This window comes from Doryrhamphus excisus, unplaced genomic scaffold, assembly GCF_037039965.1.
Source record: "Doryrhamphus excisus strain RoL-2023G ecotype Guam unplaced genomic scaffold, RoL_Dexc_Guam_v1.1 HiC_scaffold_24, whole genome shotgun sequence".
Lineage (NCBI taxonomy): Eukaryota > Metazoa > Chordata > Actinopteri > Syngnathiformes > Syngnathidae > Doryrhamphus > Doryrhamphus excisus.
The window spans coordinates 5,651,249-5,672,969 of NW_027621862.1; the positions used below are offsets into that span (position 1 = coordinate 5,651,249).

The 21,721-nt window shown below is 41.5% G+C and overlaps 1 protein-coding gene across 5 annotated transcripts; it reads left to right on the forward strand.

The window, feature by feature from the left end:
- The first annotated feature begins 29 nt into the window (after window positions 1-29).
- wdr90 (WD repeat domain 90) lies at window positions 30-20,818 on the forward strand. Of its 5 annotated transcripts, none has more exons than XM_058061700.2 (41): window positions 30-342; window positions 448-542; window positions 665-841; window positions 928-1,066; window positions 1,376-1,540; window positions 1,733-1,859; window positions 2,138-2,193; window positions 4,640-4,821; window positions 4,895-4,957; window positions 5,034-5,102; window positions 5,659-5,769; window positions 6,647-6,792; window positions 6,869-6,926; window positions 7,098-7,216; window positions 7,320-7,684; window positions 7,759-7,875; window positions 8,234-8,469; window positions 8,627-8,763; window positions 9,220-9,350; window positions 9,477-9,661; window positions 10,329-10,343; window positions 10,392-10,490; window positions 10,566-10,694; window positions 12,049-12,190; window positions 12,274-12,390; window positions 12,617-12,721; window positions 12,809-12,888; window positions 12,972-13,074; window positions 13,149-13,270; window positions 14,893-15,046; window positions 15,127-15,317; window positions 15,385-15,553; window positions 15,694-15,817; window positions 16,175-16,346; window positions 16,924-17,046; window positions 19,029-19,197; window positions 19,274-19,404; window positions 19,701-19,844; window positions 20,096-20,212; window positions 20,295-20,379; window positions 20,458-20,818. In XM_058061700.2, exons 1-41 carry the CDS (start codon window positions 330-332, stop codon window positions 20,613-20,615), a joined length of 5,340 nt encoding a protein of 1,779 aa, XP_057917683.2. In that variant the 5' UTR covers window positions 30-329; the 3' UTR covers window positions 20,616-20,818. The 5 variants fall into 5 exon arrangements, with proteins under 5 accessions (XP_057917683.2, XP_057917685.2, XP_057917688.2 ...); XM_058061702.2 differs by having other exon boundaries at window positions 7,320-7,481; window positions 7,566-7,684; window positions 10,329-10,490; XM_058061705.2 differs by having other exon boundaries at window positions 7,320-7,481; window positions 7,566-7,684; window positions 9,531-9,661; window positions 10,329-10,490.
- The last annotated feature ends 903 nt before the right edge of the window (window positions 20,819-21,721 follow it).

Consider the following 21,721-nt stretch of genomic DNA (forward strand, 5'->3'; position numbering starts at 1 on the left):
TCATGAGGTTCGGAACGTGGTGACGTCATTCGTATCGCGCTGTTGTTGGTAACGGCGGATACTGAAGCGGGAAGGATATAAATGCTTTCACAGTTGTCAATTAAATTTTTCTACGTTATTCTTTCTTAATAATACAAATTACTCGACGTTTCCTTGTTCGGCACTTTGAAGTTTATTTAGTTAAAACAACCGGTCAACGGAGAGAGTCCTTAGTTTGTTATTTAGCGACGTGTTTTCAAGCTAATGTGTTTAATGCAGTTGAAGGAAGGTGTGACTACAGATAAATCTCTGCATCAGATCAACCAGTGGGTTAGAATTGTTCACTGTCTATGGCCTCGAAAGGTAAGAATTTAAGCACAGTGAGCACGCCGACTTAAATGTAATGGAACAACTTTGATTCAGTTAGCCTTGAAATCTATCCTCAATGTGACCTGTTTACATTTATAGCGGAATGGCAGGATCCTTACGTCAACGTTTTCAAACTCTTCAAAGTTGGAGAGTGGAAGAAGTCATCAAAAGAAGGAGATGTTTCCACATACATGGTAGTAATGTCATATTCATACATATTGCGAAGTGCAATTAGGACAGTCAATCCCCCTCAAAAAGGTCACCATTGCTAATATAGTGCAATAATTTTGTGTCCATTCTCCATAATCCACTTTAGGACAAGACCATCAACTGTTCCGTGTTTCGGATCAAAGGTTCTGGACCTAAAGAGAGCTACATGCGAATCCCTAACAGCAACTCTCAGTCTCTAGGACTGACAGGACGCTATATCTACCTCCTCGTCAAGCCCTTCCCAGGAAAATCTTTTATGATCCTCCTGGAAGTCTTAGCAGAGGTAACATTGCCAATGTTGTGGGATGTGAGGTATTTCTAAATAATTGATGAAATATTTTGTTATGCTTTCTTGTTTGTGATGCATAGGATGGCCGGGTGGTCCGAATCTCCCTCTCCAACACATTCAAAGAGTTTAAATCTACTCCTACATCGCTTTACTTCCCCATCCTAAGCGAATCGGACCAAGATTCAGTTGTTAAAACGAAAGCCACATCAAAACTACAAGGTAAAATACATTTACAGTAGAACCACCGAAGTAGAACAACCAAAAAGTACAATTTGGAGTACTTGTATTACTAATTTATATATTAAATAACTAATATTAAATAACAGCTGCTCCACAGTTATCTTCTCCTTCCAATTAATACACCATGCTATTTGTGGCGTAGGTAAAGCAAAGCCTCAACTATATTAGAGCAGTTTTTATGGTATATACCAGGGGTTAGCAACCTGTGGCTCTGGAGCTGCATGCGGTGCTTCAGCCTTCTCCTTGTGGCTCCCTCCAATATCAGAGTTTTTGGTCCCGTTTCCATAGCTCCAGTCTGCCTCCAAGTCCGTTGGACCTGTCTGATGATTGATCTGCAGGGCATTCTCTCAACCTACCTCAACCATCTTTACTACAGTCATCTGAAGAGCATCAAGCTTTGCTCCTACATGTGTGTGAAAAACATTTTTACCAGCGACCTGCAGCTTAGTCCAGGTGAGGCTCTATAGATTAATGTTAGAATGACAGTATAACCATCGATGTTGTCTATTTTATGTACATAGTAGTTGTAAGAAACACTGATCCTTCAGTTTCATTCATCATTGTTGCAGGAGCCATCCTCAATACATCTCAAGATGGAGGATCCTTCATCTTTCTAACTCCTTATATAATCCGCTCTTTCTACAGAGGGTTCCCACCACGATTTGAAGCCGACAGGTCTGGCCTCTTCAGCCACCACGGGACCAATGCCCAGGGACATGGTGTTTCCAGTGCCCAAAGGACGCTCCTGGCATGACTTCTATGATTATGTCAGGTGACCTTAAATGATGCTTTTGTTTATCAGTGTAGCTTTTAATAGAGATTTGGCCGATGCCGCTGCCTGTGAATATATAAAAAAAGTCCTGCGTTTATATTTTTTCCCACCAATTTGAATGCATCTCAGAGATCCCACATATCATATCTGAAGGCGTGTGTCAATTTTGCATAATAAGGGAAAAGATTTTTTTTAGATTTGCTGGGTGCCCTATGGTTGTGGCCAGTCAGTGTATGTCATGTTTCTATGGAAACTCTGAACTTGTCTTAATCTACTAGGTTTCCAGCGGAAGGACAACATTTTAACGTTATAGACAACGACAACAATGAAGCTGGTGAGTAAAACTAGCAGGACCATATACAAAAAGTAAATATACAGTGCATCCGGAAAGTATTCACAGCGCTTCACTTTTTCTACATTTTGTCATGTTACAGCCTCATTCCAAACTGAATTAAATTAATCTCTTGCCTCAAAATTCTACACAAAATACTCCATTATGACAATGTGAAAAAAGGTTTTTTTTTACATGTTTTGAATTTATTAAAAATAGAAAACAAAAAAATCACATTTACATAAGTATTCACAGCCTTTGCCATGAAGCTCAAAATTGAGCTCAGGTGCATCTTTTTTCCACTGATCATCCTTGAGATCTTTCTACAGCTTAATTGGAGTCCACCTGCAGTAAATTCAGTTGATTGGACATGATTTGGAAATATAATAACTGTCTATATAAGGTCCCACAGTTGACTGTGCATGTCAGAGCACAAACACCAAGCATGAAGTCAAAAGAACTGTCTGTAGACCTGCGAGACAGGATTGTCTTGAGGCACAAATCTGGGGAAGGATACAGAAAAATTTCTGCTGCTTTGAAGGTCCCAATGAGCACAGTGGCCTCCATTATTCGTAAATGGAAGACATTTGGAACCACCAGGACTCTTCCTAGAGCTGGCTGGCCTTCTAAACTGAGCGATCGGGGAAGAAGGGCCTTAGTCAGGGAGGTGACCAAGGCCCCGATGGTCACTCTGTCAGAGCTCCCGCGTTCCTCTGTGGAGAGAGGAGAGCCTTCCAGAAGGACAACCATCTCTGCAGCAATCCACCAATCAGGCCTGTATGGTAGAGTGGCCAGACGAAAGCCACTCCTTAGTAAAAGGAACATGGCAGCCCGTCTGGAATTTGCCAAAAAGCACCTGAATGACTCTCAGACCATGAGAAACAAAATTCTCTGGTCTGATGAGACAAAGATTGAACTCTTTGGTGTGAATGCCAGGCGTCATGTTTGGAGGAAACCAGGCACTGCTCATCACCAGGCCAATACCATCCCTACAGTGAAGCATGGTGGTGGCAGCATTATGCTGTGGGGATGTTTTTCAGCAGCAGGAACTGGCAGACTAGTCAGGATAGAAGGAAAAATGAATGGAGCAATATATAGAGATATCCTGGATGAAAACCTGTTCCAGAGCGCTCTTGACCTCAGTAGACTGGTCATGTACCTTGGCCATATAGACAGTAGACATTAGCACACAGCCAAGATCTCAAAAGATTGGCTTCAGAACCACTCCGTGAATGTCCTGGAGTGGCCCAGCCAGAGTCCAGACTTGAATCAGATCGAACATCTCTGGAGAGATCTGAAAATGGCTGTGCACAGACGTCTCCCATCCAACCTGATGGAGCTTGAGACTTATTGCAAAGAAGAATGGGCAAAACTGCCTAAAGATAGGTGTGCTAAACTTGTGGGATCATATTCAAAAAGACTTGAGGCTGTAATTGCTGCCAAAGGTGGATCAACAAAGTATTAAGCAAAGGCTGTGAATACTTGTGTAAATGTGATTTTTTTGTTTTCTATTTTTAATGAATTCAAAACATGTCAAAAAAAACTTTTTTCACATTGTCATAATGGAGTATTTTGTGTAGAATTTTGAGGTAAGAGATTAATTTAATACAGTTTGGAATGAGGCTGTAACATGACAAAATGTAGAAAAAGTGAAGCGCTGTGAATACTTTCCGGATGCACTGTATAAGCCTCTTGGACGATAAACCACATATCATAAACTGACATATTGGACCGGGCAGCATTTTGAACGGAGCCAAACATGAGCTGTGAGAAAATTCACAATGAGCTTGTCAACCCATTGGAAATCACACTAGGTCATTACTCAATACAGTCTCAATCACTGTGTCATCTTGCAAAGAATGCTAAAATCATTACAACACACTTAGCTAGGAAATATACAAGACAAGTACGAGTTTAACACCCCCTCAGATACATCCCTTTGACACAATTGTAGCCATATATATTTAATCAAAATATCAAAAAAAAAAAAAAAAAACCTTACGGCACAACATAAACACAAAAAAAATGTTTTACCTGAAAATAACAATTTGTATTTATTGACCATTAACTATTTACAAAACGGAACTGAGTGCACGTGTTTGTGCATGTTAAAAATTTCTCATCAACGCGTAACCTTGGACACTATAAGATGAGAAAGATGCATGCTGAGCTTTTATAAAATGCAATTCCGCCACCTTGTGGCTGTCTTTACAGCAATTTTTACTGCACCAAACATGATCTCTTCTATTGTGCAGTTGCGGCATCACCTCTGGTCTCTATGCCTCTTGCGCAAAAAAAACTTGAAATATGTATTAATCCATCTTTCAGGTCAGGCATTCGTGTTGGAAAAAAAATTATAAGTATGTCTGTGGTAGTCATAGATTTAATTGTTGTCATTTAGAGAGATTTTTTTTGTGCAGCCCAAGTCTGATATTTGTCCCCATATCAGGAAGTACCAACCCTACTGAAAATGAAGGCTCCTCTGCTGTGAGCAGCATACCGGAGCTGGCGGAAGTCCTCACACAGCAGGAGTCCAGTCCCAACCAACTCCCATCTCCTCCCCCCTGCGATACCAGTGAGGCCGGTGTGCACCAGGAGGATGACCTCTGCAAAGGGGACACTGAAGAGGAGGTGAATCATCCTAAAAGGCCAATCAGTAAATGTAATCACATAATAGCCCCTACTCAGATTCTTTTCTTCCTAGTGTGTTGAAAGCCCTTTTCAACATCCTGTCTACGTGTCCTTTTCTGAAGACACCAAAGAGCAGGTCACATAAAAATACTACCAAGATATTTTGCAGCACTCATTATAGTGTTTAAATTTTGTCTTTCTCTCCTTATTAGAAGCTGTTGCCGGACCCAATTCTCAGGCTCAGGAGAATCATCGGTTTTGGAGGAGCCACCACCAAATGTGTATGCTTGTTTAGTCCATTTCAACACACTTTTTTTTAAAGGTTATCTGTAGTAGCCTGCTGCCATTAGTTCATATCTTCTCAAGGGACAATACCTTTAGCAGTCATCCCTCACCACATCGTGGTTTGAATTTCATTAATTCATTCATTTTCTACCGCTTATCCTCACGAGGGTCGCGGGGTGCTGGAGCCTATCCCAGCTGTTTTCGGGTGAGAGGACTGGTGGCCAGCCAATCACAGGGCACATATAGACAAACAACCATTCACACTCACATTCATACCTATGGACAATTTGGAGTCGCCAATTAACCTAGCATGTTTTTAGAATGTGGGAGGAAACCACATTGTTTTTCACCTGCCTTCCTTGACCACACGCCACTTCCTGTGAAGTGGATCCAAGTTCCATGTAGTGTCGTATTGTTCCGTGAGAATGTTTGAGAAAGTGATGGCCCTGTGGAGCGCTACTGTATAGTGGAGAGTGGGTGTACTGTATTTACTTAGGCTGTATATTCCATCAGTCACACATTCATGCAAGTCCAATGTTCTTTACATCTTAGGCCTTATGGACCAGGTCAGGTGATGCTGTGGTGTATCCATGTCACGCTATTGTTGTTTCCATGAAGATAGACTGTAATGAGCAGAGATTCTTCATCGGCCACACAGATAAGGTAAATGACTTCCTCTTTGAATGTGTGCCATACTGAATTTGCATACCAGATCGTGAACCATGCTGCTGTAAAGAACATGAATTTTCTACCACTTATCCTCACGAGGGTCGCGGGGGTGCTGGAGCCTATCCCAGCTGTCTTCGGGCGAGAGGCGGGGTACACCCTGGACTGGTGGCCAGCCAATCACAGGACACATATAGACAAACAACCATTCGCACTCACATTCATACCTATGGACAATTTGGGGTCGCCAATTAACTGAGCATGTTTTTGGAATGTGGGAGGAAACCGGAGTACCCGGAGAAAACTCACGCATGCACGGGGAGAACATGCAAACTCCACACAGGGTGGGGTTGAACTCGGGTCTCCTAGCTGTGAGGTCTGCGCGCTAACCACTCGTCCGCCGTGCAGAACATATTAGTGCGATATATATATTATATTGGCTGGATCTCATTTTTGCGGGGGTCATGACCTCCGTATCCACCATGCAAATTACGCGCTTGGTTATAGGTCACATCGGAAAGAGTTTTAGTGTAATAATAATAATGGGGGGTATAGTGTAATAATATTGTTCAGTAATAAATAATAATGAATTAATTTAATTTTGACCTCACAGCAGGGCCAATCAAAATTCAGCTGAGGGCTGAAAAGTGCTCCACCCTCCCCCCCGTTCTACAATGAATACAAGCGCTATCATCTATTGTGTTAACCATGAGTCTGTTGTAATCTGCTTTTCTCAGGCTGAGGTTGTGTTTGTTCTAAATGGGGACAACCTGGCCGCCTTTCAGTAGCAACTCTATGATAACAGGGCACACTGGAGTGTATGTCGCTGCATGTGATGACTGCATTAAACATATTAAAAGGTGTGCCTCTGCAGGTGTCTGCACTCGCCTTCAATGGCAATTCTACAACGCTGGCCTCTGCACAAACAGGTAATTACTGTGTAGTTCGAGTATGGAACTACCTGAAAGGAAACTGTCTGGCCATGTTCAGGATGCACACCCAATCTGTAATCTCTCTCAGGTAACCAGTTGTTATCTTATATGTACTGTAGTAGGCACTGCTTTTTTCCCCACTAAGTACTTTTTTTCTCCCAAAGCTTCTCATACAGTGGTGGCTTCCTCTGTGGAGTGGGCAAAGACAGCCACAATAAGACGGCAAGTGCCTCAGATGGAAATTTGCCCACCAAAAGCTTCAAGGGCCCAATTACACACTTGCTTTTTGAAATAAGCAAAAGATGCTGAGCAATACTCGCATTAGACGGGTTGCTGAAATTCCAAATGAAAACCTATATTTGCCTGGAATGTATTTTTTTTCTTTTATTTCAGTTGGTTGTGGTATGGAAGACAGCCAATGTTGACAAAGGTGGTACAGTGAGCATCTCAGCCAAAACAAAAACAGATGTGGACATTAAAACCATGAAAATTGCAAAGTTTGATGATTCACGGTACACTTCCTTGAAATTTTTGAAATCTCATCAAATAATGTTAGGAGCATTATAACTATTCATTGACAAGCTTCTGTGTTTGTGTGCTGGGTTGTGGTTTCAGGCTGGTGTCATGTGGTCGTGACAACATTCGTCTGTGGAGGGTGCGAAACGGCATACTGCGTTCCTGTCCAATCAATCTTAGTGATTACAAATCAATGGAGTTTACTGATGTGGTGTTTGGGGAAGGAGACTCCCCTGATCAGCATCTTGCAGATAGAACTCTGTCAGGAAACAAATCAGTCTTCAAGTCTGAACTTTTAAGGATCAAATTTAAGAACCATATCCCTCTTTGGCTCTCTCACTTTAGATTTGCCAGCAGCCAGAGCGGCCACATCTTTGAAATTGACTACACCAGAGTTGTCATTAGACGTGTCAGGTGGTTGTTTCCAGCGCAGCAGCAGGAGAAACTGGCTTTTAGCAAATTCGGTATGAAATAAATTGCATGGGAAGACATGTTTGTTATTCATAAACTGAAAAGGTAGCTGTTTGTTTCCAAACAGGTCAAGGTATTGCCATCAACAGCATCAGCGTGTCATCATCCTTCTGTGCCACAGGCTCGGAAGATGGCTACCTGCGGCTCTGGCCTCTGGATTTTTCCAGTGTCTTCCTAGAAGCTGGTAGGCGGGTAGCATAACACTTAATCGGAACATGATGAATATTACCACTCAGGTCATTATATTCAGTATATTCCCAATATTCAGGTCATCATCTAATCTTTAATGCATGAGTCCTTGGTAGATCGGGGTTAGCTTGCACATCTTGACAACAAATCAATTAGGAGCTAAGATGTGATTTGTTTTATCAAGGAACCCTCCGTGTTATATTCGATAGAGTGTGTATTTAAGTGTAAGGTGATTGGTGAGTTCTGAAATCTTTTGCTTTTCATACACAAGTAAACGTAAGTAAATGTTCTAGGTATTGAACTAGCATCATACTCCTGTATGAATATAACTCAAGTATCTAATTATTTTGTAGAACACGAGGGTCCTGTAAGTGTGGTGTCCATATCGTCAGACAGCATGCGGGTGCTGGCTGCCACCTCTACCGGTAACCTGGGATTCCTCGATGTGACCAGTCGGGGTTATAGCACGCTGATGAGGTCACACACGGAGACCGTGCTTGGCTTCAGCGTTGATGGGATTCGCCGACATCTCACAACCGCTTCTTCAGATGGCACAGTACGCATTTGGTCCATGGACTCTTTGCATCAGGTCAGGAATCACTAGGATATCATTTAATCCAACAGGCAACTGGAGATATTATGTCAAAGTTAAATATTTGTACACTGATCACACAACCACCCTGTCCATTTTCCATGATTGTGACCATCCACTGCTAAAATACTTTTCTGTTGTCTCACATTCACAGCTGTACGACTTTGTGTCGGAGGATAGGCCCTGCTCAGTTGCCTTTCATCCCAGCGAGCAGATCTTCTCTTGCGGTTTCAGCTCTGGTATTGTCAAAGTCTTTGACATCTCCTGTGGAAAGCTCATGGCTGAACACAAGTATGTATGAGCACATTTAAATAAATTCAGCATGATGTTATATTTGGGTGTCTTGGCCTGTCACATTTTGCCGGTCGATAATTGTGCTATTAATTATCAACAGATATTCAATAAGTTTAATTTTTTAATGTAGTTAGAACGTACTCTTGTTTTAAACGGACTGTTTTGAAAATACGGACATCTGGAACAGGTGTCGATTCTGGAAGATCTAGAAAACTTTCTGTGCGGGTGCTCTGTAGGAGTCCACAACTCAATACAAAGGGCCGAAAATTAGCATAATAGGTCCCCTTTAAATATGAGGCATGTTGTTGTATCTGATTGCCAGCTTAGATGTTTTGAGTCAGACTCATTACATAGCTCTGACAATTGCATTTTTTACTGAAAACATAAACATCAACAGACAGTGACGACTGTGATTTTTTTTTCTGTGTGTGTATGGTCATCCTATTATAATAGTCATCATCAAGGTGATGTGGTGGGTCTTGCTTTTGCTCCAAATGGAAAGTCCATGTACAGTGCTGGTTCTGATGGATCTCTCACACGCTACAACTCTTCAAGGAAGGACAACCAAATGATCAGAGTTGTTTGTACGTATACACTCTGCCAAATGTACTAATACACCTTAGGTCAATTGATGGTATAAATGAAGCCTGACATTGGATACTGTGTATGTTGGCTATCAATGAAACCTTTAAGCCGTGTTATTTTTTCAGTGAAGGTCAAACAGTGCAGATATAGACTGATTCCCTCTGAACATGATGGTCTAGGTGGTGTGGTGGCCAGAGGCACTGGACGTGCTCCAGATGCCCTCACAGTGAGCAGTGACAGCTGCTGTCTGGCATTCGTTGGCCCCTCTGAGTACACAATTACCTTGGCTAACGCACTGTCTCTAGAAGAGGTAACGTTCAGTACTGTTGCCACTAATGTACTACCATGTAATGTACTACTTTAATGCCCTTTATGTACTTTTTAAAACTCTGCGCTTGTAAAACAACTTTGTAACCCTTAATTCGGATGTACAATTAGCTACATTTAAGTATGCAGGAAAAAACACTAAAGACAAGTCAAACTTACAGGATGTATTTGAATGCAATGCCTCATTGCTCACAATAACACGGCGTGATTCAAATGTTCTGCTATTATTAAAGGGACTAATGTTAAACAAATAGATTTTTAGAGGTGTTTACCTTTCTATTAATTAAATACAGTAAAAAGGTCTGTATTTCAGACATAGTTGCTAATGGTGATTAATCATAATTAATTCATTTATTTATATATATATATATATGGATTAATCTCATTAAAATTTGTAATCATTTGATAGCCCTAGTATAAAGTATGCGTTTGAATATTCCTGGATTTTGGATTGATTGAACTGGCAGCCAGTCCAGGGTGTACCCCACCTCCTCCCGCCCTAAGTCAGCTGTGATAGGCTCCAGCATGCCCCCCGCAACTCTAGTGATGATAAGCGGCATTGAAGATGGATGGATTTACTCTCCCTTCATGTGGCATTCTTGCCTACAATTTAAGGTCACATTGCCTCATATGTTTGCTTCCTCGTCTAGTGTCTTCGTGTCGATGTGAGTATTTTGGATGCAGAGACCAACTTTCTGGATTCTGCGTTGAAGGTCTGCTTCTCCACAGCCTCCCCTGAGCATTTGTTGGTAGCTACATCTGCTAACAAAATCCTTTGGGTTAACACCAAGACAGGCTGTCTGCTCCGGCAGGTAACAGGCACACAAAGTAGCTTTTCTGCCTTTTCTGACAATTGAATGATTTATGGCTGCTTTTCTTCTTGACAGGTGTCCAAAGTGCATAAGCACTGGTGTTCTTCTCTGGCTGTGAGCGAAGACAGACGATTCTTGGTAACAGCAGGGCATAATGCTGTCAAAGTGTGGGATTATACCATGCGGCTTCATATGAACTCACAGGTACTTCATTCATGTAGTTTAGACTGCCACTCATTGTAGTTTATGTACTAGTACTTCTTTTTTCAACTTATTACAGTAAAGTCTCGTTATATCGATATTCTCGGGAGTCGGAAAAAATACCGATATAACCGGACTATCCATATATCCGATCCTGCGCCGAACTGCATTAAAAGTGGGCGGATCTTTGATATGGCATGTAATTTTCTCGGGAGTCGGAAAAAATACCGATATAACCGGACTATCCATATATCCGATCCTGCGCCGAACTGCATTAAAAGTGGGCGGATCTTTGATATGGCATGTAATTTTCTCCTTAAGTTCATGGATTGCATACAGTAAAGTCTCGTTATATCGATATCGGTTAAAACAAATTACTACTTATTACGATACTATTTTCATTTCCCGGCAAATTTCTAGTCTTTTATGATATAATTAGCTCCGTTAGTACGATACACGGTTATTATGATAATCCGGTTACTAGGATGCCCTTTTCATCTCCCGCCAGCCAATTTGGTCTGCTTATATCGATACAAAATCAGCTTAAATCAATCTTTGCTTAAGGATTTCAATACCAAAAAAGAACACGGCGAACGGCTGCTTCCAGTCAACTTTATTTTTCACACTTCCACCACCAGAGTGCAGCGCACACAGCGGAACACACCCGTCCCTCGCGCCTACCCCTCCGGGTGGCAACACCTTCTCTATCGATAGTTCCGGGGTGAATTATGTTCCGGTAACCGGTAATCACTACAGCGTAAGTTTATTTTTATTTACTGTAGTACAAAATGTATAGTAGTACAAAAGCATGCTAGATACGCAATCCATGAACTCAAGGAGAAAATTACATGCCATATCAAAGATCCGCCCACTTTTAATGCAGTTCGGCGCAGGATCGGATATATGGATAGTCTGGTTATATCGGTATTTTTTCCGACTCCCGAGAATATCGATATAATGAGACTTTAATATATAAGTTATATAAGAATAAGTTGACTGGAAGCAGCCGTTCGCCGTGTTCTTTTTTGGTATTGAAATCCTTAAGCAAAGATTGATTTAAGCTGCTTTTGTATCGATATAAGCAGACCAAATTGCCTGGCGGGAGATGAAAAGGGCATCCTAGTAACCGGATTATCATAATAACCGTGTATCGTACTAACGGAGCTAATTATATCATAAAAGACTAGAAATTTGCCGGGAAATGAAAATAGTATCGTAATAAGTAGTAATTTGTTTTAACCGATATCGATATAACGAGACTTTACTGTATTAGTATTAGTGTTAACTTGTGTGATTTTTGAACATAATCTATAGACTGTGTATTAGGAGAAACTCAAGCATGTATTTTGTTCACCAGATGTTTATAGGTCATAGTCAGCCCATCAACCAGGTGAGCTTTACCCCTGGCCAATTGGGTGTAGTCTCTGTAGGGGACGCCATATTTCTGTGGGACTTTCTGGCAAACCCTGTTGACTTGCTGCAGCCTGCAGCCTCCTCAGGTACAGTTAGGTTCTTCGTCACCTTGCCATTGTGACTCCTATTTATTCCACACATGATCTGATTGACCATTTTAAATGATAAGCTGTAAGTGAGGACCAAGCCTGCAATGGAATGCCTCGACAAGGTGCACCTACTCCCTTCTCTCCTCCGCAGCCACTGAATGTTAGCGCCACGGACACCCAAGAGATGGAGCAGGAAGGTAATAACTCACTTTTTCCCTAACCCAAAGGTGGTATGAGTCCAGTCAAATTACAATTAAATTACTTGACAACTGAGTGAAGTGAGTGAAGTGTTAGTATCCGTACGAGTTAAGTTACATGTCAACGAGATTCAAGTGTAGCGATAGCGTTAAATGCCATCCTCAGGCACATTCTCTCTTGCTGTCTCTTTATCTTTTTGTCATGCCGCAACCCTACGCGTTCCAGTCACAGCAATTGGTTCAGATCCCAGCTGTAATCCTAAGCCAGCCACATCCTTCCTCAAGATCACAGAACTAAGCGATATCACAAACCTGAATTCCAGCCATCAGGGCAAGTCCCCAACTTCACTGTTAAGCATTAGAAATAATTTAATACAGTAATATTTCTTATGCTTGTCCATAATCTGTCATTTTGTAGCTTTCCCTGGAAAGAAGCTAGTGCGCCCAGACTGTTATCGACACTTTATACCACGTTTTAACAATTCCACTCTAGATAAGGTAAAAACACTGACGGAAACATACCTAATTGTATTACTTATTTTACTGTCTTTTTGTTCAGTGATAGTATTTTTCTTATCTAGGCTGCTGTGACTCCTCAACCAGCAGAGGCAGGCATGCAGCTGAAAGCTGTGATTGGTTACAATGGCAATGGGCGGGGCAACATGGTGTGGAGCCCTGGTCAAGGTAACCCTAATGTTACAGTGGTGAAATAACCAATCCTTTTTGCGCTTTCTTGAAACTTTATTTTTATGGTACAGGTTTATTTGCGTACTCTTGCGGAAGTGTAGTGGTGGTGGAGTACCTCAACTCAGGACATCAGAGACACTTACAGGGCCACACTGAGGAGATCTCTTGTCTTGCAGTTTCAAATGACGCTAAGGTACATTTCATTGGACAATGAAAAAAGCAACAACCTTTTGGTCACTTTTATTCATCAGTGGACTTTGTCTTGAAACTCTGCCATGCAGGCCATTTTTGTCCAGTGTCGTGTTTATGATGGAGTCATGAACACTGACCTTAACTGAGGCAAGTGAGGCCTGCAGTAGTTTGGATATTGTTTTGGGTCTTTTGTGACCTCTTGGATGAGTTGTGGCTGCGGTCTTGGGGTAATCTTGGGGTAATCCACTTCTGGGAAGGTTCACCACTCTTCCATGTTTTCACCATTTGTGGATAATGGCTCTCACTGTGGTTTGCTGGAGTCCCAAAGCTTTAGAAATGTTTTTTTCAGATTGATAGATCTAAATGAAGTTATGTTTTACCAGGGGGCAAACCCTTTTTCATACATGGCCATTTATGTTTGGATTTTAATAGTTAAATTTATTTCAAAAACTGCATTTTGTGTTCAGTTGTGTTGTCACTGACTAATATTTACATTTATTTGCTGTATATCCTCATTTACAGCGCAGATCATCAGAAAAAGCATCTGCCAAAATGCTCTGCAGGGAAGTGACTTGCATTCTGTAGGCAATTTCTAATTTTGAGCTTTAGAGCTTAATGAGTGAGTGGTGCTGCAAGAAAGAAAGCACTCGCCCACTCTCCAATTGTTTGGACAAAAGGCATACAAGGGCTTCTATTTGAATCTTCAATCTATTTTGAAGTCAAATTTCACCAGGAGACACATACATGTCTGCCTTTTTGCAGAAGTCACGTCAACATTAAGGGCATACCATTCTAATAAAGTAGCCACATATTAAACAGTAGTAGCAATTGAGCGAAAACTGACTGGCAAAGGAACATTTTCTGCTTCCTTGAAATAGTCAATAGACAAGTTATTGGACAATAATGACAGGCACAACTTAATAAAACTTGCATGCAAGGAGACAAATCAGTCCAACCTGAGCGGATGGCTTTTAGACAAAATGTCTCCTCCAGGCAAAGATGTTATATGTGCATATACAAGGGTGAAGCTAGCTTAACATGGCCAGACGTCCAAGGCTGTTGATTGTGAGCATGTGAAGGACAAGAGTCCTCTAGCCTTGGTAATCATAGCAAGTCTGTGTGACATTGTGTACCATAGCAGAAATGCATATGTATGTTAGTGGACACAATAATAATAATAATAATGAACACAAAACATTCATTTTCTACCGCTTATCCTCACGAGGTTCGCGGGGGCTGCTGGAGCCTATCCCAGCTGTCTTCGGGCAAGAGGCGGGGTACACCCTGGACTGGTGGCCAGCCAATCACAGGGCACATATAGACAAACAACCATTCACAATATAGACAATTTGGAGTCGCCAATTAACCGAGCATGTTTTTGGAATGTGGAACATGCAAACTCCACACATAGATGGCCGAGGGTGGAATTGAACCCAGGTCTGTGAGGTCTGTGCGCTAACCACTCGAGCTCTGCGCAGCCCATTTTATTTATTTATTTTTTTTGCAAAAAAAAGGGCACTTTCAACAATAGGTTTGTATCAGATGTGGTTGACAAAATATGTCGTAGATCAATAATGATGAAGCAAAGTTCAGAGCCCACATTGTTTCTGGTTTTCTGTCCAGTTACTGGCGTCCGCAGCCAGCAAATGTAATGTCAGGAGCATCATTTGCATTTGGGACATTCAGAGTGGAGCTTGTTTGCATACCATTTCCTACCATAGAGCAGCAGTGCAGAGTCTCGCTTTCTCCAAAGATGACGCCTTCATTCTCTCTGTCGGTGAGTGGTGGGGGGGGGGGGTGCAAAACAAACATTTGTTAGGCATTCTGGACTTAAAATTAGCTACAACACCCTGCTAGGAGACTTCTCTGACCCAGTTGTGGCTCTGTGGAGCAGCAAGACCTTTCAGATGCTCACTGGCGTGACCGTTTCAACGCCAATTCACGATGCAGCCTTCAGCCCCTCTGAACCCGCCCAGCTTGCCTGTGTGGGCAGCCGAAGTGTATACTTTGGCCTCATTCACAACAGCGGGCAGGATGTAAACCTCAAGGTAAACAACTGCAGTACTGCCTCAGGCATTCAAACACAAAGACTGATCACACCTTTCCAACTTTCAGGTTACGACAGCGAGAGCACCGGCTGAGGTTGGCAATGTGGAGATGACAGCTCTATGCTACCATAGCGACTCTTTACTTTTCACCGCCACCAATCGAGGGCATCTTTGCGTCTGGGACATCAAGACACAGAGATGCTTCATGACGTGGGAGGCCGATGAGGGCGAGATTGGTAAATCTTTTGGAACAAGTATAATTTGATGACCGCATGGCATTTTAAAGCATCTTAACATTCCCATTACACAATCCATTATGATTTGCGTGTATACTGGTCCCAAGTTTCTAGAAGGGTATTTGATCTGGTTGTTGAAGGCATTCTGCTGTGTCGAGAGAACAGCCTGTTGACAGGCAGCAACACCCACTGGCTACGACTGTGGGAGGTAGAAGCAGTGCAGGGTATGACACCACAGGCAACGGCACTCGGCACTAAAGACAGGTAAGTAGCAGCAGAGGCTTCATCAACTGAACAATTCAGTATTTCTGCGGACCTTCTCTTTTCTCTCCCCTTTAAAATAACGATATTTTTGATTGTTTTTTCTGTTTTTGAAATTATTTGTAGTGCATGAGAAGGTAGAAAGAAAATTTAGAGCTCTGATTGACCACATTGGCAGTTATTAACAACTATAGTGCACAACACAGCAGCAACAGAACCAGTGTTGTATTTGCAGCAAGGAGCAAACTGCTCAGCCAGCATTATAACCACTGATGAGTTAACATCTTAAACTGTGTATTGAAATGTTGAATAATGCCATCATTTCTGATTGTCTTTTGTTCTCTGCAACCATCCTTGCAGTGGGAAATCCGTGGTGTTGAAGCAGGAGATAATGCTGGATGGGACTACGGTCAGCGCTGCCTTTGACAACACAATGGACATGGGCATTGTGGGCACCACCGCAGGTACTTTGTGGTACATTGACTGGTTGAACAGCAGCAGTGTCCGTCTGGTCAGCGGCCACAAGAATAAGGTACCAATAGTTTGAACAATACAACATGTACTGCTTTTTGCACAAGATTGCATGATCTCTGGCTTCCTCCCACATCCCCAAAACATGTATGTTAGGTTCATTGTAGACTGTGAATGACCCATAGGTGTGGACATGAGTCTGAGTGGTTGTTTATCTATATGTGCTCTATGAATGACGGGCAGCCAGTCCAGGATTTACCCTGCCTCTCGCCCGAAGCGCCAGGCTGCAGAACCCCCACTTCATGAGTGGACATGCACTGCGCACAACACAATGCTGATAATGGTGCATGCAACTGAGAGGCACACATAATGCACCTTTTAATGTGTTTATTTCCATTAGCCTTTCCTTATTCAGAGCGGATAATGAAAAATTATTAACAGCCTTCCAGCTTGGAAGATGGGAACTGAGTGTTTACTACGTCTAGAAAACAGTATACAGCACTTGACAAAGGATCTTGTTATGTTGGGAATCAAATGTAACAGTAGCAAGGCGGTCTTTAATGTGATGAACTCCTTGCTTTTAAACACAAGGTTTGAAGATCACGTTAAATAAAGCTTTTTTTTTTATGAACATCCAGGTGAATGATTTGGCCTTTCACCCTGATGAGAGCCACTTTGCCACCTGTAGTGAAGATGGCAGTCTGAGAGTGTGGTCTTTCCCTGGTAATGAACTGGTCGTGCAGTTCCAGGTGCTCAATCAGGTGAGGACTGTTAAACACTTTTCAAATCTAATTTTACATCTAATGATTAGGGATGCTCCGTTTCGGACGCTTTATATTTGAAATAGGTGCGTCCCGTTAAGTGCTTTGTTAGCTCCCTCATGCTAACTCATTTTCTTTTTAGAATAGACTTCAAACAATGCACAACGATGAGCCAATTCAAGAAACAATACAAGTTGATGTTTGCTAAATACAGTAAACCTCGGATATATTGGAAATTCGCTCACAACGGACAGATAAAAAAGAACCAATTTTTCTGTAATGCATTTCCAATAAAAATTCATTGCATATATTGGATTTTTTTCGGATTTCGCCTATTTCGGACAAAATCTTCAGTCCCGTTCCAATTTCCCTCGCATATATCGGATGGCCGCATCGTGGCCTTTGATCCATCTTTGATCCATGTTCACAGCCAAAGCTGAAGATTATAACATCTTTGTATGAATTACAGACATGTACATGAGCATGTACAACGAAATAAAAAAAAATCTCAAATCTGTAGAAATGCCTTCTTGTTGCTGTAATATATAAATAAAAAAAAATCTCAAATGCTATGCAACAAGAAGGCATTTCTACAGATTTGAGATTTTTTTTTTTATTTCGTTGTACATGCTCATGTACATGTTTGTAATTCATACAAAGATGTTATAATCTTCAACTTTGGCTGTGAACATGGATCAAAGAAAGTTCCCCCATGGCATTGCGCGTCCGTGTAATGAATGTGGCAGGAAGGGTAGGCCCTAGGTCTACATGAGGCCAAATCCCAAAACAGTAGTGAGGTTAAGATCACGTAGGCCTACGTTATGCTAATCTTGTTGATGTCACTGGCTATTGTCTTTCTCCTGGCTCCAGATTTAGGACAAATATAAAAGTGAGTGAGTAATACTAGCACAGCAGTGAATGAGATCTTAACCTCACTATTGGAAATAACGTAGGCCTGACGGCTTAATTAACAATTTGTTATGCTCAGAGTCCAATAAAGTTAAATTCTCATTACCTTACGTCTCTTTTCATTGCCCAGTCCAGGTACATTGGAAACATAGTCAAGGAAGTGCCTTTTTATAACGGATAAAATCCGATTTACGCATATACCGGATATAAATCCGATATATGCGTAAAACGGACATTTTCCGGTATACGCATATATCGGATTTCGCTTATATCAGACAAAACCAGTGGGAACAATTGAATCCGATATATCCGAGGTTTACTGCACAAGGATGAAGAGTCTTGAACCAGTCATGATGTGATACATATATATCACTATATTGACACTTACTATGGTACCCATTATGTCATTGGATGGTCATATCACCTTGTACTTCAGTAAAAAAATAATAATGATAAAAATAACAAAAAAACTTATGAACGCATAAAGGTATACTATATTAGGAAAGCAGGAAGTGAGCAAATGTAACAGTTACTACTCCTTTTGGACATGAGGAACTGTGAACTGATTATGTGATGCACTCAATTGTAATCTGATGCATGTTCAAATGAAATTAAACCATTAGCATTACCATTACGAATAAAAAAAGGGAAATTAATGTGTTCAAGATTCACATAAGGATAGTGGAGGATGGGCAATTTTTTTTTTTAAAGTGCGGTTTTCTTTTAATGAGCTAGCAAGAGAGAGAGAGCTCAACTCTGCTGAGGGAAATATAAATGAGTAAAAGGTGGCGGCATGGTGCTCATAAAGATCACTCCCCAAGAGGACCCCTCCAGAGTCATTTGGGTTGTCTCCTGCAACCTTGCCACAGACAATATTAAAAGCAGCACTGTGCACACACTGTCACACTACAACATGCCCTAACCTGCAGTATCACAAAAGACATTTTAGTATAATTTCAAGTTTTCAATAAATGTATTCCATGAATATAGAATCTAAAAATGCATTTACATTTTACACCCAATAATTGCGTCTGCGTTGTTGTTTGTGTCAATGCCTTGTTTGCTCCTCTCAGTCCTGTAGCTGCGTGTGCTGGAGCTCGTCTTCCAGCAAGCAGCGCATGTCTGTGGCCGCAGGATATGGCGATGGCACTTTGCGCATCTTTCGGCTCTCCACCGCCGAAATGGAGAGAAAGCTGCAGCCACACCACGTTGCTGTCACCGCAGTCCAATACTCTGCTAATGGTGAGGGGGGCGGGGGGGTTGTTTCTGAGCATGTAAGTTAAAACGATTGATAATGATTTATGTTCTAATCAAACAGGTGATGTGATCATTTCTGGTGGGAAGAACGGTGTAATTGCTGTAAGTAGCGCCAGGGATGGTACAACACTCCGTGTCTTCATGGACCACAAAGGAGCAGCAATCAGCACCATTCAGTGTGTGAATGAACAGGTCCGTTTTCACAGACCTCTATCTCCATGGAGATTGTTCTCATTTTCATTTCATTCTGGCACAGACAAATCCACCCCTCATTCACACTTGATATGTTTGTCACTTATGTGATACCTCTTCATTCTATAATGCAAAAGTGCTTAGTGTGAGTGTCATCATTTCCTCTGCTCAGCTCTCAGCAGCTAAATTGCACAAGGTTGGAGATTTTATGCAAGGCTATTAAACTCTGGAATTGTTGTGAAATTTCCCAATTTGTTTTTCACTACTTATGTCAAATGTATTTTACCCTCTCTCAGTGTAAGGACTTTGGCATAATGGGGAACGAGCTGTGGTTGGCTACCAGCGTCGACAGGCGTGTCAGTGTCTGGACGGCTGATTGGTTCAAGTACAGGTGCAGTTTGCTGGACTGGCTCACACTTCCTGCTCCGCCATATTGCCAGGTACCACCAACTAGGCCACTTCCCCCCGGCATACGTCAATATATTTTTTTAATATCACAAAATCATTGTGTTGCAAATGTTTCACTGATAAATACTTCAATATATTGAAATTAAGCCAAACTTTTTGTGGGTTTCAAAATTTCCGGGAGAATCTGAATGTTGGTCCCGGTTCCCATTGATGCTGGAGACTCGATGCCCGAGTCATTACAGGTGTTGGTATGATTTCACTGATGCCACATGTTGTGTTGCAGGATGACAGTCCACCCCCTAGCCTGGCTTCCTTCTGCCCAACAGACCCCAGCCTGGTGATCTACACTACTTATGGAGTAGAGAAAGAGCTTTCCTTCTACAGCCTCTCTATGAAAACGGTACCCCCTTCACCCCTTTGCTTTTAAGACCACACTGTGCTGAGTGAATATTGAATAAATTGTTGAATGTGTTTGGTTGCAGATCATCAAAAAGATCACCCTCCCCCACTGGGCCACTTGCTTTAGCCTCTCCTCCAAGAGCCAACTCATAGCTTTGGGTTCAAAAGGTAAAGAAGAAACCGGCAAAGCACCAATGTAACGTCTGTCTCACCCTGTGTGTGCCTCACCTCTCAATATACTTTCAGAACGAGTGTTGAAACTGATCAAGTGGACCAGTGGCAGGTTCCAGGACTTTGTACAGCACAGCGACTCTCTGCAGACGTGCCGCTTCTCCCCCTCAGGGACTCTCCTCTTCTCTGTGGCCCACAATGAGATCCTGCTGTGGGCAGTGCAGGGCCTCTGAGGAGACTTTTTTTTTAACCTTGTAGGTTTATATTCCATTTGTTTTTTTTTGGAGGAACAAAGCCAAAAGTTGAAGCTGAAGTCAGTGAAGTGAACCTCTTTTCTTATGTATAGTTTTACAATACTGTATAGATGTTTTCATTGACAATATTTATTTTGTATATTTTTCAAGTTAGATTAAATGCTGTATGTGTCTGTAAATTACCTTTTCTGTTGACTTGATGCAAACGGCCTTAACTGACTTTGTGGTGACATTTGTGTTCGCTTGCCTTTTTAAAAGTGCAGTCTTCTGCAAAATGAATCCAATTACCTAGGAAACAAAGTCATGAGGGGGAATTGAAGATATGTTGTTTCATATTCAAAACAGGAAGAGAATGTAAACACTTGTATACAGTCTTATCTACATTGATTACATCTGCATGCCTTTTTACTCCATAACATCTAGTAAGAAGCAAACCACTAAGGTCATAGTTTAAAAGAGCAGGTTCACCCAGAAATGTCATCTTATTTCTCAAGTGCTGCATGTGTCATTTTTACCCTTTCCAAAATATGGGCTTTTATTCCAATATTGTCAGAAGGACACCTGGTTTTACAAAATACCCAAATGTATCATTCTATTTACCTCACATCTATTCTCTTTCTTGGTTCATATACTGTACAGTTAGCCACAATCAATATGTTCAGAAATATTTAAACTAATTGTTTCATTTAAATACATCAAAGTCACCAGACACCTCACTGATAGAAAGCCCAGAAAAATAGGTAACCGTTTAACTAAGGGGCCATCTATAATTTTCAACATTTTCACAAGAGTACAGAGAGTACTCTTTTGAGCAACCCCCCCTAAAAAGAGTACAATCCCAAATGAAAAATGTTGATAGGTCCATGACCAACTGACCCAATACAGCCAGGAAATTCGAACATGTCCAATAGTGTTCTCTGGCTGTATTTTGGGACTCTGGTCAATCAGTCACTGCCCATCAACATTGTATTGAACACATTTTTGTATTTTCTTCTTTCAATAAAATACAAATGTATTACAAATTTGGTCTTTTTGTATTGTTCTTTCTATCAAATGATACATGTAGAAAAGTCCTGATGCAACAA

Bases quoted from the DNA above. Each gene is read 5' to 3' on its own strand.
- wdr90 (XM_058061699.2), top strand. The intron at 543-664 runs GTAGTAATGTCA...AATCCACTTTAG, and splicing joins GAGATGTTTCCACATACATG to GACAAGACCATCAACTGTTC. The intron at 12,391-12,616 runs GTAATAACTCAC...TACGCGTTCCAG, and splicing joins CCAAGAGATGGAGCAGGAAG to TCACAGCAATTGGTTCAGAT.